The sequence below is a fragment of the Leucopleurus acutus genome (assembly GCF_964270905.1).
Source record: "Leucopleurus acutus genome assembly, chromosome: 7".
NCBI lineage: Eukaryota > Metazoa > Chordata > Mammalia > Artiodactyla > Delphinidae > Leucopleurus > Leucopleurus acutus.
This window is the reverse complement of record NC_139150.1, coordinates 47789835-47801211: the sequence shown is the minus strand read 5'-3', so window position 1 is coordinate 47801211 and position 11377 is coordinate 47789835. Positions and strand designations below refer to the sequence as shown.

The 11377-nt window shown below is 40.4% G+C and overlaps 1 protein-coding gene across 2 annotated transcripts in view; it reads right to left on the bottom strand.

Annotated features, from left to right (window-relative positions):
• Window positions 1-8123: 8123 nt before the first annotated feature.
• Window positions 8124-11377, bottom strand: part of CEMIP2 (cell migration inducing hyaluronidase 2) — a 78412-nt gene continuing 75158 nt past the window's right edge. Inside the window, exons 22-23 of one of the 2 annotated variants that reach the window (XM_082842147.1) lie at window positions 10595-10698; window positions 8124-10241 (exon numbers count right to left, since the gene is read on the bottom strand). In XM_082842147.1, coding sequence (XP_082698273.1) covers window positions 10045-10241; window positions 10595-10698 — 301 coding nt within the window. In that variant the 3' untranslated portion in view covers window positions 8124-10044. The remainder of the gene's footprint in view (window positions 10242-10594; window positions 10699-11377) is intronic. The other variant, XM_082842146.1, reaches the window with a different exon arrangement.

The following is an 11377-nucleotide window of genomic DNA, read 5'->3' as shown; positions in this document are numbered from 1 at the left end:
AAAAAGGATAATCCTGTACTTTGGGGGAACAATAGAGAATGGCAGAATCCAGGACAGGGATTCCTTCCTCTTTATTTATTTTTAAATTAATTTATTTATATTTTATTTTTGGTTGTGTTGGGTCTTCATTGCTGCCCACGGGCTTTCTCTAGTTGCGGCGAGCGGGGACTACTCTTCATTGGGATGTGCAGGCTACTCAGCGCAGTTGCTTCTCTTGTTGCGGAACGTGGTCTCTAGGCCACGCGGGCTTCAGTACTGCAGCACACAGGCTCAGTAGTCGTGGCTCACGGGCTCCACAGGCTCAGTAGTTGTGGCGCACGGGCTTAGTTGCTCCGCGGCATGTGGTATCTTCCCGGACCAGGGCTCGAACCTGTGTCCCCTGCATTGGCAGGCAGGTTCTTAACCACTGTGCCACCAGGGAACTCCTGATTCCTTCCTCTTTAAAACCTGTTCTTTTTCTATGTGGTATCTGAAACCTTTTCATAATTCAACAGCCCATTTCAAAGCAATTTGACTCACAGAAGTCTAATCAGAGGGAAAGGTTAAACCCTCTTTCCCTAGTTCTAAACTTAATACCAAGCAGGTGAGTATATCTAAATAGCTAACTTCCCCATGGTAATTAACCGTAGTCTTACCTTCACCCTTGAACCACTGACAAAGGCTGTGTCCTTGACCAAGCTTGAATCAGGCTCCTTTAGGTCCTTTTGATGATGAGGCCCCTGACCTTGGGCTCTGTCCTTGGCCTTTTTAATTCAGTTTTCACAAAACTCCAGTTTAGTGAAAACTCCCCATCCTTGATATCTAATCAAATTTCTCATCCCCCCTCCCTGTTCTCAGGTATCTTATTACCCTGGGCCACCTGCTGCAAAACTCCCTTCAAGCCAGCATCCCCCTACCCCTGCTGTTTTCTTAGTCATTTTACATCCACCAATCCCCACCCTGCTCCTTGGGTATAACTCCTCACTTTTCCTTGGTGTATTTGGAGTTGCACTCCATCTCACTCCCCTACTACAAAACTCCATTATAATAGCCCCCTTGAATAAAGTCTACCTTACCATCTTTAACAAGTGTCCTGAATATTTCTTCTTTAACACCACACTCACAAGTGTAATATTCTCTTTGTAGCTAGCCCTCACCAAAATAATGATATTGGTACAATGAATAAACTTTCAGACATATGAGAGCAACACACACACACACACACACACACACACACACACACACACACACACACACACACACTCTCTCTCTCTCTCTCTCTCTCTAACAAGGAGGGCAGGATTTGTTTAAAATAGTATTATCTCACTAAGCAAACTCAGAAATTCAATGACTAGATAGATTCTACTGGCTCTGACTTGCTAACTTAAGTATGGAAATAGTTAATGGAAAAAGTTAAAGAAAGCCAGGGTGGAGTCATTCTTCTCCCTCATCATCCTTTACTTCCAAAGTTACTAATCTTTAAGTCTTTCATTGGTTACCCTTATGCTTCATATTCATCATTTACCTTCTGTAAACAGATAAAGGACCAAATAAAATTTAAAGGAACTCTCAGGTTATTTCAATCAAATAGGTAGCAACCATATAGGTATTAAGTTGATAAATTAGAAATTGACTGTCCAAAATACCCAACAATTATACTTGTCAGTAGATTTTAAATATATTTTAGATATCACATTAAAAATTTATAACTGAAATCAACAAATTAACTCATTGCAAGGAATTGGAAATAAGACACAGTAAGTATAGATCATCAGTATAATAAAATCATACTCCCACCAGCAAAAAAAAATAATTGGGGGTTTGTAATTGACCTTTTTCCTCTGGATAAAACTGCACAGGAAGCCCCCAATCCTCATGATTCCTAATCTTGTTTATATATCATCTATCCACTTGGATTCTTACTTAACCTTCCTGGCATATGCTTTCAATATAAAGCTGCAACAAAGGAAAGCTATAATTACCAAATCTCTTCCTTTCAGCTATTGAAATAAGGTGATTTACAGAAATGCAGGACACCATAAACAAAAGGGATTTTCCAGTGCTCACAGAGCACAGCTTCCAGGAAGATGCTGGAACAAACACACTTTTTTGCGGCCAAGACCCTGGGCCTGGAATCCAAATGGATTATGTTTCAGAGCCAGGTAGAGTTACTCATCTAGTCTCCATGTTCTGAGAACATTGCTTAAGCAGGAGGAAAATCACAGTATTATTCATAACCTTCCTGAAGATGGTCAAAAGGGACTCTATTCAAATACAAGTGCTCATATCCTGTAGATGGTAGTGACTCCATTACCCAGGGAATGATTATCCAGTTTGTTAATTTCCCAGATTTGTAACTTCCTCCAGGCTTCAATGGAATCAGCCTCATATGTAGGTGAAGTATGTAGGAGGGCAAAATTGCCTTAAAAACTAACCAAATCAGATAAACAAAACTTCCAGCAACATATTACTTTTAGCATATGGGCACTGTGGGCAGATATTAAAATGGCCTTGCTGCCTGAGAGGGAATATGTTTCAGACACGAGGACCAATCTGACTTTGAATTAGTCTACAAAGGGCTAGCTAAGGATGCTGAGGATTGGACATGGAACACGTGAGCGATGATGGGGAATGAAAGGTACAAAGAGGGCTGGGAACATGGTCTTGCCCAGTGTGACAAGGCTGCAGCAGTGGACCCTGGGCAGTGATGAGGAGGTGGGGGTGTGACTAGAAAGAAATGGGGTGCAGAAACATAGGAAGATTTGTTGCCAAAGGCACTCATTTTCCAAGTCCTCTAACTCAGCTTCAGCTCATCATATAAACCTTCACTCCGAACCATTTCATTGCATTGTTAGCATTTTTCCTACTTGGTAAGAAGGAAGAATGAAATGTGGGTAAAGTACCGAGAGAAAACCAGAAATGAGTTGTTTGCATTCCATGTTAGTTTTCGCCAAAAGGAATTGGAAGAGGCAAACCATGAACTGCAGTTTTCCCTCACGAGAATGGAGAGCAGAAAACTGCACACACCAGCTGCAGAACAGGGTGCAGCCACATGTTTTCACTTCATAGTTGTCTTTCCACATTTCATAGCTTGAGTCCGTACACAGCTGTTTGCTGAGTTACGGTGCTAGTGCAAGGAAGGGCCTAAATGCAAACCTCATTCTGGATGCTCAAACCAATTCACTAAACAAGCACTGCCTGGCCTGAGGGCCTCTTCTCTAGATACAAACAACTTAGTAAGGGAAGTCTGTTAAAACTAGGAAAACTAGGGCAGGGGCTTTCATAGGGCATTCTCAGTGGTTCCCAAATCTCGCACTATCTCTGAAGTTTGTTTAAAAGATACAGATTCCCTACAGCAGAAACTAACACAACATTGTAAATTAACTATACTCCAATAAAAATTAATTTAAAAAATAAATTCCCTAATCCTTAGCCCTCAAAAAAAAAAAGACTAAATTAGAATACATGGTATAAGCAGATAAGGTAGGGGGTCCTGGGAGAAAGAGAACCAAGCATGGCTTTCTTGACATAAGAGAAGCCATTTTGGGCCTGTCATTTTGTGATCTGAGCCTGTCCACAAAGCTTGGCCTTGAACAGGTCTCAAAAATAATGAACTTAAGGGAACAAAAGAACTGTTATCAGGCAAGAGAAGTAACAACAGCAAAGCTAACAAATCAGTTGTAAAAGCTCCCAGATTTGTTTCAATGGTGAAGACTAGCCTGAAGCACTTTCTTGAGTTGTTTTGCAGACATTAAACCCCTCTCAGGCACTCAACCTAGGTCAACCGGAACCTACAGGACCATGATGTTGACCTTCTCTGACCTTTGTGACTTCAATTAAAGCTAGGGACTCTTGTCAGCCGCCCAAGCCTCTTCATGAATATACATGTACCCTTAGCTTAAAACTTCCCCAATTTTGCTGTTGGAGGAGACACTGCTTTGGGAAAGATCCCCGGTGTTCTCCTTACTTGACTCAAGTAATAAAGCTTCCTTCTCCCATCTTTGGCTTGGTTTTGTCTTTTAGCTCAACACCCAGCAAGAGGCAAACCCAGTCTTTGGGTAACAAATTGCCTGGAAATCCGATTTTCTTTGTAAACAAAGCACCCAGGTTTGTTGGCTACTCTCATTTGATCCCTTTTGTAATTTTACAAAAGTATTAGTAGTCCCATTTTATATATGAGAAAGCTGAGGACCAGAAGTAGGAAACTACTTGAAGTAACACTGCTAGTAAAGAGCCTTAGGTGGCATCAGACAAAACACCCACCATACCTTCAGCAACGAACTGCATTAGACACTTCACTCTGTCTGGAATCTACTAACTACTCACTCAGCCATTTTCCTTAGAAGACTGTTCACATGCACATTTTTGAAGGAAGCAACAAGTTCTGGCATGGTCTTTCCCTTGTGAGAACTCCCTCCTCCTCCGACCCATATGGAGCTAATGATGTTCCTTGCCTCCTGAGTTTGCAAAGCCGACATTCCCCCACATAGAAACCTATCTGGAAAAAAAAAAAAAAAGAAAAGAAACCTATCTGACCAAAGCCTTCCTCCCACAGGAACTAGGTGTTCTGATCAGTGTAAGCTGGTGGGAGAAAGTGGAAAAAGATAAACCTCCCATGCCCTCCCAGAGTGTACCACCCTCTTTCCTGGCAAGGACCAATTTCATTATCCCCCTAAAATCCACCCAGCCCCTCCCACCCCCTCCAAGAAGCTCATGTATTAAAAGGCTTTTGTGTACAAAGCAAATTGCTTATATAAAATAATTCATTCTACCTTAAAAAAAAGTAGACCTGCAATTGCCAATCAATACTTCGATAAATGTGAAATAACTAGGGTGAATGCAGTTCCATCCAAAAGCAAAGAAACTTATGTTGTTAGTCTGTGCAGCCTAATTGTGGCTTATTGTACATTTTCCTTTAAACTCCTTAAAATAATAAAAAGAACTCACAAGGATGGATGGGATTTCATTGTAGGAACAATTGTAGCCAAAGGAATAATTCAAACAGAATTTCAGACAGTGGAGAGATTTCACGGGCTCCAAACTTTTGCCCCAGAAACAGCCAGGTACTGTGTTGTGCACCAGATCCGCCCTGCATTAGTGACCAAAAGTTGTGGGGAAGACAGTGTAGATGGAGCTGTTCAAGTTAAAAAAAATAACATTCACATTTGTTCAGATGTATTCTGTTAAAGAAGGAGAGCGATAACAGGGGCTTACTACGTGCTATGGGATTCTCAAATGTTACTGCTCATAAGAAACACCTGGGGAGCTTGTTATACCATTATATTCCCAGCTGCAATTCCCAGAGATGCCAATTCTCCGGTCTGAGTTGGGGCTTGGGATTCTGCATTTTATCAAGTACCTCAGGTGATTCTGATGGAGGTTTTTCCCTTAACTTTTTATTTTAAAAATTCTCAAGCCTTAGGAAGGTTCCAAGAACAGTACAATGAACACCAATATACCCTTCACCAAAATCAAGGGTCAGCAAACTCTTTCAGTAAAGGAACACTGTTCAGGCATACATAAGAGATACTTCAGGTCTGGTTCCAGACCACTGTCATAAAGCAAATATCACAATAAAGCAAGTCACACAAATTTTTGGTTTCCCAGTACATGTTATGTTTACACTATACTGTAGTCTATTAAGTGTGCAATAGCATTGTCTAAAACAACAATGTACATTCCTTAATTTAAAAACTTTATTGCTAAAAAATGCTAATCAACATCTGAGCCTTCGGTGAGTAATCCTTTTGCAGTGGTTAACATCAAACATCATTGATCACAGATCATGATAACAAATATAATAAAAATGAAAAAGTTAGAAATATTGCAAGAATTACCAAAATGTGAGACACAAAGTGAGTAAATGCTACTAGAAAAATGGCACCGATAGACTTGCTCCACGCAGCACTGCCCAAACCTTCCATTTGTAAAAAACACCATATCTGGGAAACGCAATAAAGTGAAGCACAATAAAACAAGATACACCTGTAAATATTTTCAGCTTTGTAGGCCATACAGTCTCTGTGGCAACTACTTAAACCTGCCATTGCCATATGCGAGCCATAGTCAGTATGTAAGCAAATGAGCATGACTGTCCTCCAACTAGACTTTATTAATGGACACTGAAATTTAAATTTTACATAATTTTCTCATCATAACATATTACCCTTCTTTTGACTTTTTCCAATGTGTTATATTTGAAGATGTGAAACCACTCTTAGCTCAAAATTAGTATAAAACCAGTCTGGGGGACAGGTTTGTCCTACAGGTCAGTTTGCCAATTCCTGACTTATCAATTTTGATTATAAAGTCTAAGCTTTTCTGAGGATGAATTTTAAATCTGTTATTGCTTTTCATATCCAGAATAATCACAATATCCATCTTAGAAAATTTTTTAAAATGTATCTGTGAAGTTGCCTTCTGACCCACTATTGGATTTTCAGGTATAACATTTTCACATCTTGCTGTGGCTGATATTTTTGGATGCCCTGTGGGACACAGTTCCTCATTTAGAAATCATCATAGTTCAATCATTCTCTAATTTTATCACATAAAAATAAAGTGGTGTGTGCCCTTCCCTACAACACCAGTGCCTAATTAGCATCCTTTTTTCAGCTTCTCTCTCATACTGAAGATAAATATGAGTAAAAGACCTTCAATCTTCCAAATGATGCCAAGAGTCCAGCAAGATGTGAACAGCATTTTGCTATTTGTGAACAAGGGACTGGAGATGCCTTTTCTTGATTTTTTTTCCTCCCTGAATTTTTGTTGAAAATGAGCTCCAATCCAGAGTGTGTGCTCATATTTCTAAAAGACTGGGTTATTACCAAGTTAAGACCAACTATAGTGATACAATCTGTTACCCAGTTACTCCCATTCATGGTCTTCACTTCTAGGGGAATTTCTCAAGTTATTAAACATGATTTCATAAGTATCTGAAAGCCAAACATGAATTCTGGAGGGTAAACTCCAACTCTGCATCATGAAATCAACAAACATTGTCACAATGGAATCTAAGTACTTACCTATTAGGACCAAATGAAAAAACAAACAAACACAAATCAAGCACATTCCTGCTTATTGAAATGCCTTTCAACTGGACTTATCCAAACATTACTGCATCCCTTAAGGAATGAAAACTTAGTTACGTGAAGCATTCAAGTCTCTATCCATCACTTCATTGCCCAGCCCTCCTCCCAAACCAAGTACTCCATTTAATAGCATGAGGGTATGTTCTCTTCTGATCGAGCCAGAGAACAGAGAAGTCATAAATACCTCCTCCCCACACCCAGGTCTAAACATCAGTTTAGCGGCTGCTTTGGAGTCATATTCTACAAGACCATGAGCCTGCCTTTCATCTTCTCACAAGCACTCTCTTCCAGCCTCTGAAGATAATGTACGGCACACTGATTCAGGTGGAGAGGCAGAAATCTCACAGGAAAGACTTAAAACCCAGGTCTGTCGACATATGAGAAGGCCCTGCGTTTCTCATCAGCTGGCTGATTTGTGCACGGCCACATTTCTGGAGCTCAACCAATTGCCTCCCCTGATGGAAAATGCTTACGAACTTATAAATCATCTTTGAACACATTTTCTCAGTAAAAATAAAACAGATTGCTAGCTCCCAACTGCTGAAACGTGGCTATCAGCTTCGATAACCAATTTAACAATTTGAAACAATTAAGGACTAAAAACTCTATTTGAAAGTTCGATTAAAAGGAGACCATAGCGAAGTGCTTTGTTTAGGGCTGGGAATTCTGTAAGTAATATAGGAACCGCAAATAAAAAGAATAGATAATCTTAATTTTGTTTTCCTCACAAAAAAATTATAGACTGAAGTTAAACAGTGGGCCTATTATATGAGTGCAGTGGTTCTTAAACCTGGCTACATGTTATTAGCATCACCCAGAGCTTTAAAAAAAACTGCAATGCCCAGGCTGCACCCCACACCAATTAAATATGAATGTAGGAGCTGGGGGGTGGGGCCCAGGACTTCACAGTTTTTAAAGCTCCTCAGGTGACTCCAATGTGCAGCCAACATTGAGAACCTCTCCATTGGCCTTATGAAGATTACTTAGTTTTACAAAATCTACTTAGTGGAGGACCATTTCCCTTCCTTATGTCTGCCCATAGGTTCTTTACAGCTGGGATAGGGAATAAAAAATGACAGATTAACTGATTGACTGCTTGCTACATAAATAGAGTCACACACACATATAAAAAAATATACATGCACGCATATTTTTATTTATTTCACTTAGGCCCTGATCATTAGCATATAAAGCAGAAAAACTGAGTGCCTTAGAACGTACATATCCTCTCCAAATCTTTAAAGAGCCAAACTCTAAAAATCACACGTAAAAGATATTGGTCATAAACACACACACACACACACACACACACACACACAAACTTTAATCACCTTGAGGAACGATGATCCAATAATATATTTAATAGGTAAGATTTCATTCATCGATATACAAAAAAAAAAAACACCCCAAAACCTAAACTTTAAGACATGTGCCCTTAGCAAGAGCACTTACAGTTAGAAAGGTTTATCGGTAGCACTTTGAGGTAGCACATTTTATAAAGTAATAGAAGTCACAGAGCTGCTCTGCAGTTTCTCTTGGACAGAAAAGGACAGGCCATCAGCCATTGCTCTTGGTAGAGAAAAGTGAATTTGTCTGTACTGCCAAAGTCAACCTGAACATACTCCCTCCCGTCTTGCCATGGCCATCCCTCCACTACACTTCATGCATTGTGGGTTTAGGAAAAGGTAAAGGCATTACAATGCTTCTTTCCTCTTGGTGTGGTGACATCCCAGGCTGTGGCAGCAATCTTTTTGCCACATGCAGTGCTCACTGGCAGGAGATGCATGCACCTAGGGGGAAGAAAAATATGGCATCACAGTGTCTTTTTTGAATTGGCTCTAGCAATTTAGTTAAGAGTAACGGATTCCTCTAAGGCTAAAAAAAGGTTTCTGAATATTCCCTCCATGATTCTGGCCCTTAAAAGGCTCTCCTTTTTTTCTCTCCTTTTTTTCTACCCACAATATTTTGTGGGTATCATTAAGCTTTCTGCAATTGTCCTGCCAGGTTGGTGAGCAGTAAGGCTTAAAAAAAAATCCACACACAAAAACAACAACAACAAAAAACTGGGTGCAGAAGAAACTCCAAGAACAGACTTCCTTTGTGCAAGTTGAAACGACCCAAGTTTATAGTTCAGGAAAATGGCCTGCTTCTTTTTTAAAAAAATGTAAATATTTAGCTCAGCTCTGCATTTTAAATACAAATATACAGTCAAAACAGGCTAAAGATTAAAGCTGCAAAAATGGCCCCACCAACATCAGACCATGGTGCAGGTCAAATTTTTTCCCAATGGTCACAGATTAAAGGGATGTCTAACTCCTAAAAGCCCTTTGTCCCAATATATTCCATACTTCTTGTTTGAAAGTTGAACCCTTAGAAGGAATCAATATACAAATGAATAAAAATAGCACATGTCCAGGCAAAAAAGGGCATGAGCTGGGCCTGAGTTGCCACTTAAAACTCTACCATTCAGTATCATACCAAATCCTCAAAGGCTGCCTGGAACTAGGGCCCAAGGCATTCCTGAACATGCCAGCCACGCAGGTCAACTGCTGACCCAAAGTCAACAACACAACTGAGCATTAGACTTCAAGTATCCAAGGTGCTACAAGAGCTGGTCCTCTCAAGGACTCAGGCTGACTCTCAGAAGCCCCCTCCCTCCCCCAAGACATCCCACTGTACAAAAGGTGAAGCACTGCTTATGGTCACTACAAAACACAGGAGTGGGAGGTGAGGAATAAGAGAACTGATCTCTGAAATATACCAGCCTAACAAATACAAATAAATTCTTTAACATTTTGTACAACTAGAAGGTGCGTGAGCCCATATTCAAGCAATCACTTTAAATTCTTTCTTTTCTCCCCTTTCTGTATCAAACAGGAAAATAGTTCCGTTGGGTTAACAGTGTCATTTTAAAATGCCATAAATTAAATAAGTTAGTTCACATTTTTTCCCCCAGCTAAGTTACAGTTAGTCTCTAATGTGCTTTTGAAGTTTGCTTCAACAGCTCCAAGTCTCTTCGGCGGACCGTGCCAGCTCTGGGACAACCATATCCGTCCAGCTGCAAAGGTACGAATTGTTCAAGCAGCCCAAGGCCCTCTCTAGCAGGACTAGTAAACAGCTTAGTCCATGATGGTTTGAAGTTTCCACTGAATCCCAAAAATATGGTACTCCCTTAAAACAAAGAAAAAGAAAAAGTTCAATTTGTACCTCTACTAGTTCCATGCAAGATAATGTGGGAGGTGAAGCGGAGGTGAGCAAAACAAAGATGGCTGTGAAACAAAAACAAAAAGAACTGTACTTCCTTACGTCAGAGAATGAACTCTCACCACCCACCTCTTGCCCCAAATAACAAGCCACGTCCCAACACACTTCCTCTGCAACTGTCTCCTGATTTAGAAATTATTTTCATGATACCCACCCCAGCCAAACAAGCTCATGAAAACAGTCTGGTAGCTATACTCCACCGTAAAAATGCATACGTTGCTGGCCTCCTAAGAACTTCACAGAAGAATACAAATACAAACCTTTGTTATAGAGATTGGCCGGTTTGGCTAATCCCAGAGATACTAACGAATCTGAAATATTCAACTGCTTTATCTCTCCTCTTGTGCTCAACAGAACAATTGACCTGTAAAAGTTAGAAAATCAGAGCAAATTTCAGTAATTCAGCATGTATTTACTGAGTACCGTTCTGAACTAAATACAGTATAGAAATACTAGATAAAAGCAGAACTCAAAAAAACAAACAAGGGCTTCCCTGGTGGCACAGTGGTTGAGAGTCTGCCTGCCGATGCAGGGGACACGGGTTCATGCCCCGGTCAGGGAGGATCCCACATGCCGCGGAGCGGCTGGGCCCGTGAGCCATGGTTGCTGACCCTGCGTGTCCAGAGTCTGTGCTCCACAGCAGGAGAGGCCACAACAGTGAGAGGCCCTCGTACCACACACAGAAAAAAAACACCCCACATTCCTTTTCATCCCTGCTATTACAAGTGTCCCCTTCAATGCCCCACCTAGAGCTTATGTTGCTATTACAAGGGGTCTATAAATGTAGGGAAAGCAAAAGTCATTTAGGTCAGTGGACCTAGTGGATGGCTTGAGACACAGCTCTGTCATGGAACAAACTATTTTAACAGAGGAGGTTAGTTTTGTTAGTTTCAGATGCTCTATATACCTACTTAAGTTCTATTATCTACTTACTAAGTAAATGGATAAATGCCAATTCTAAAAAAAAATGAAATAAAATCTGTTCTCCATGGTTTGGTTTAAATTGCTACTTTTATTGTGAGTATATCAACACACACGTTCAG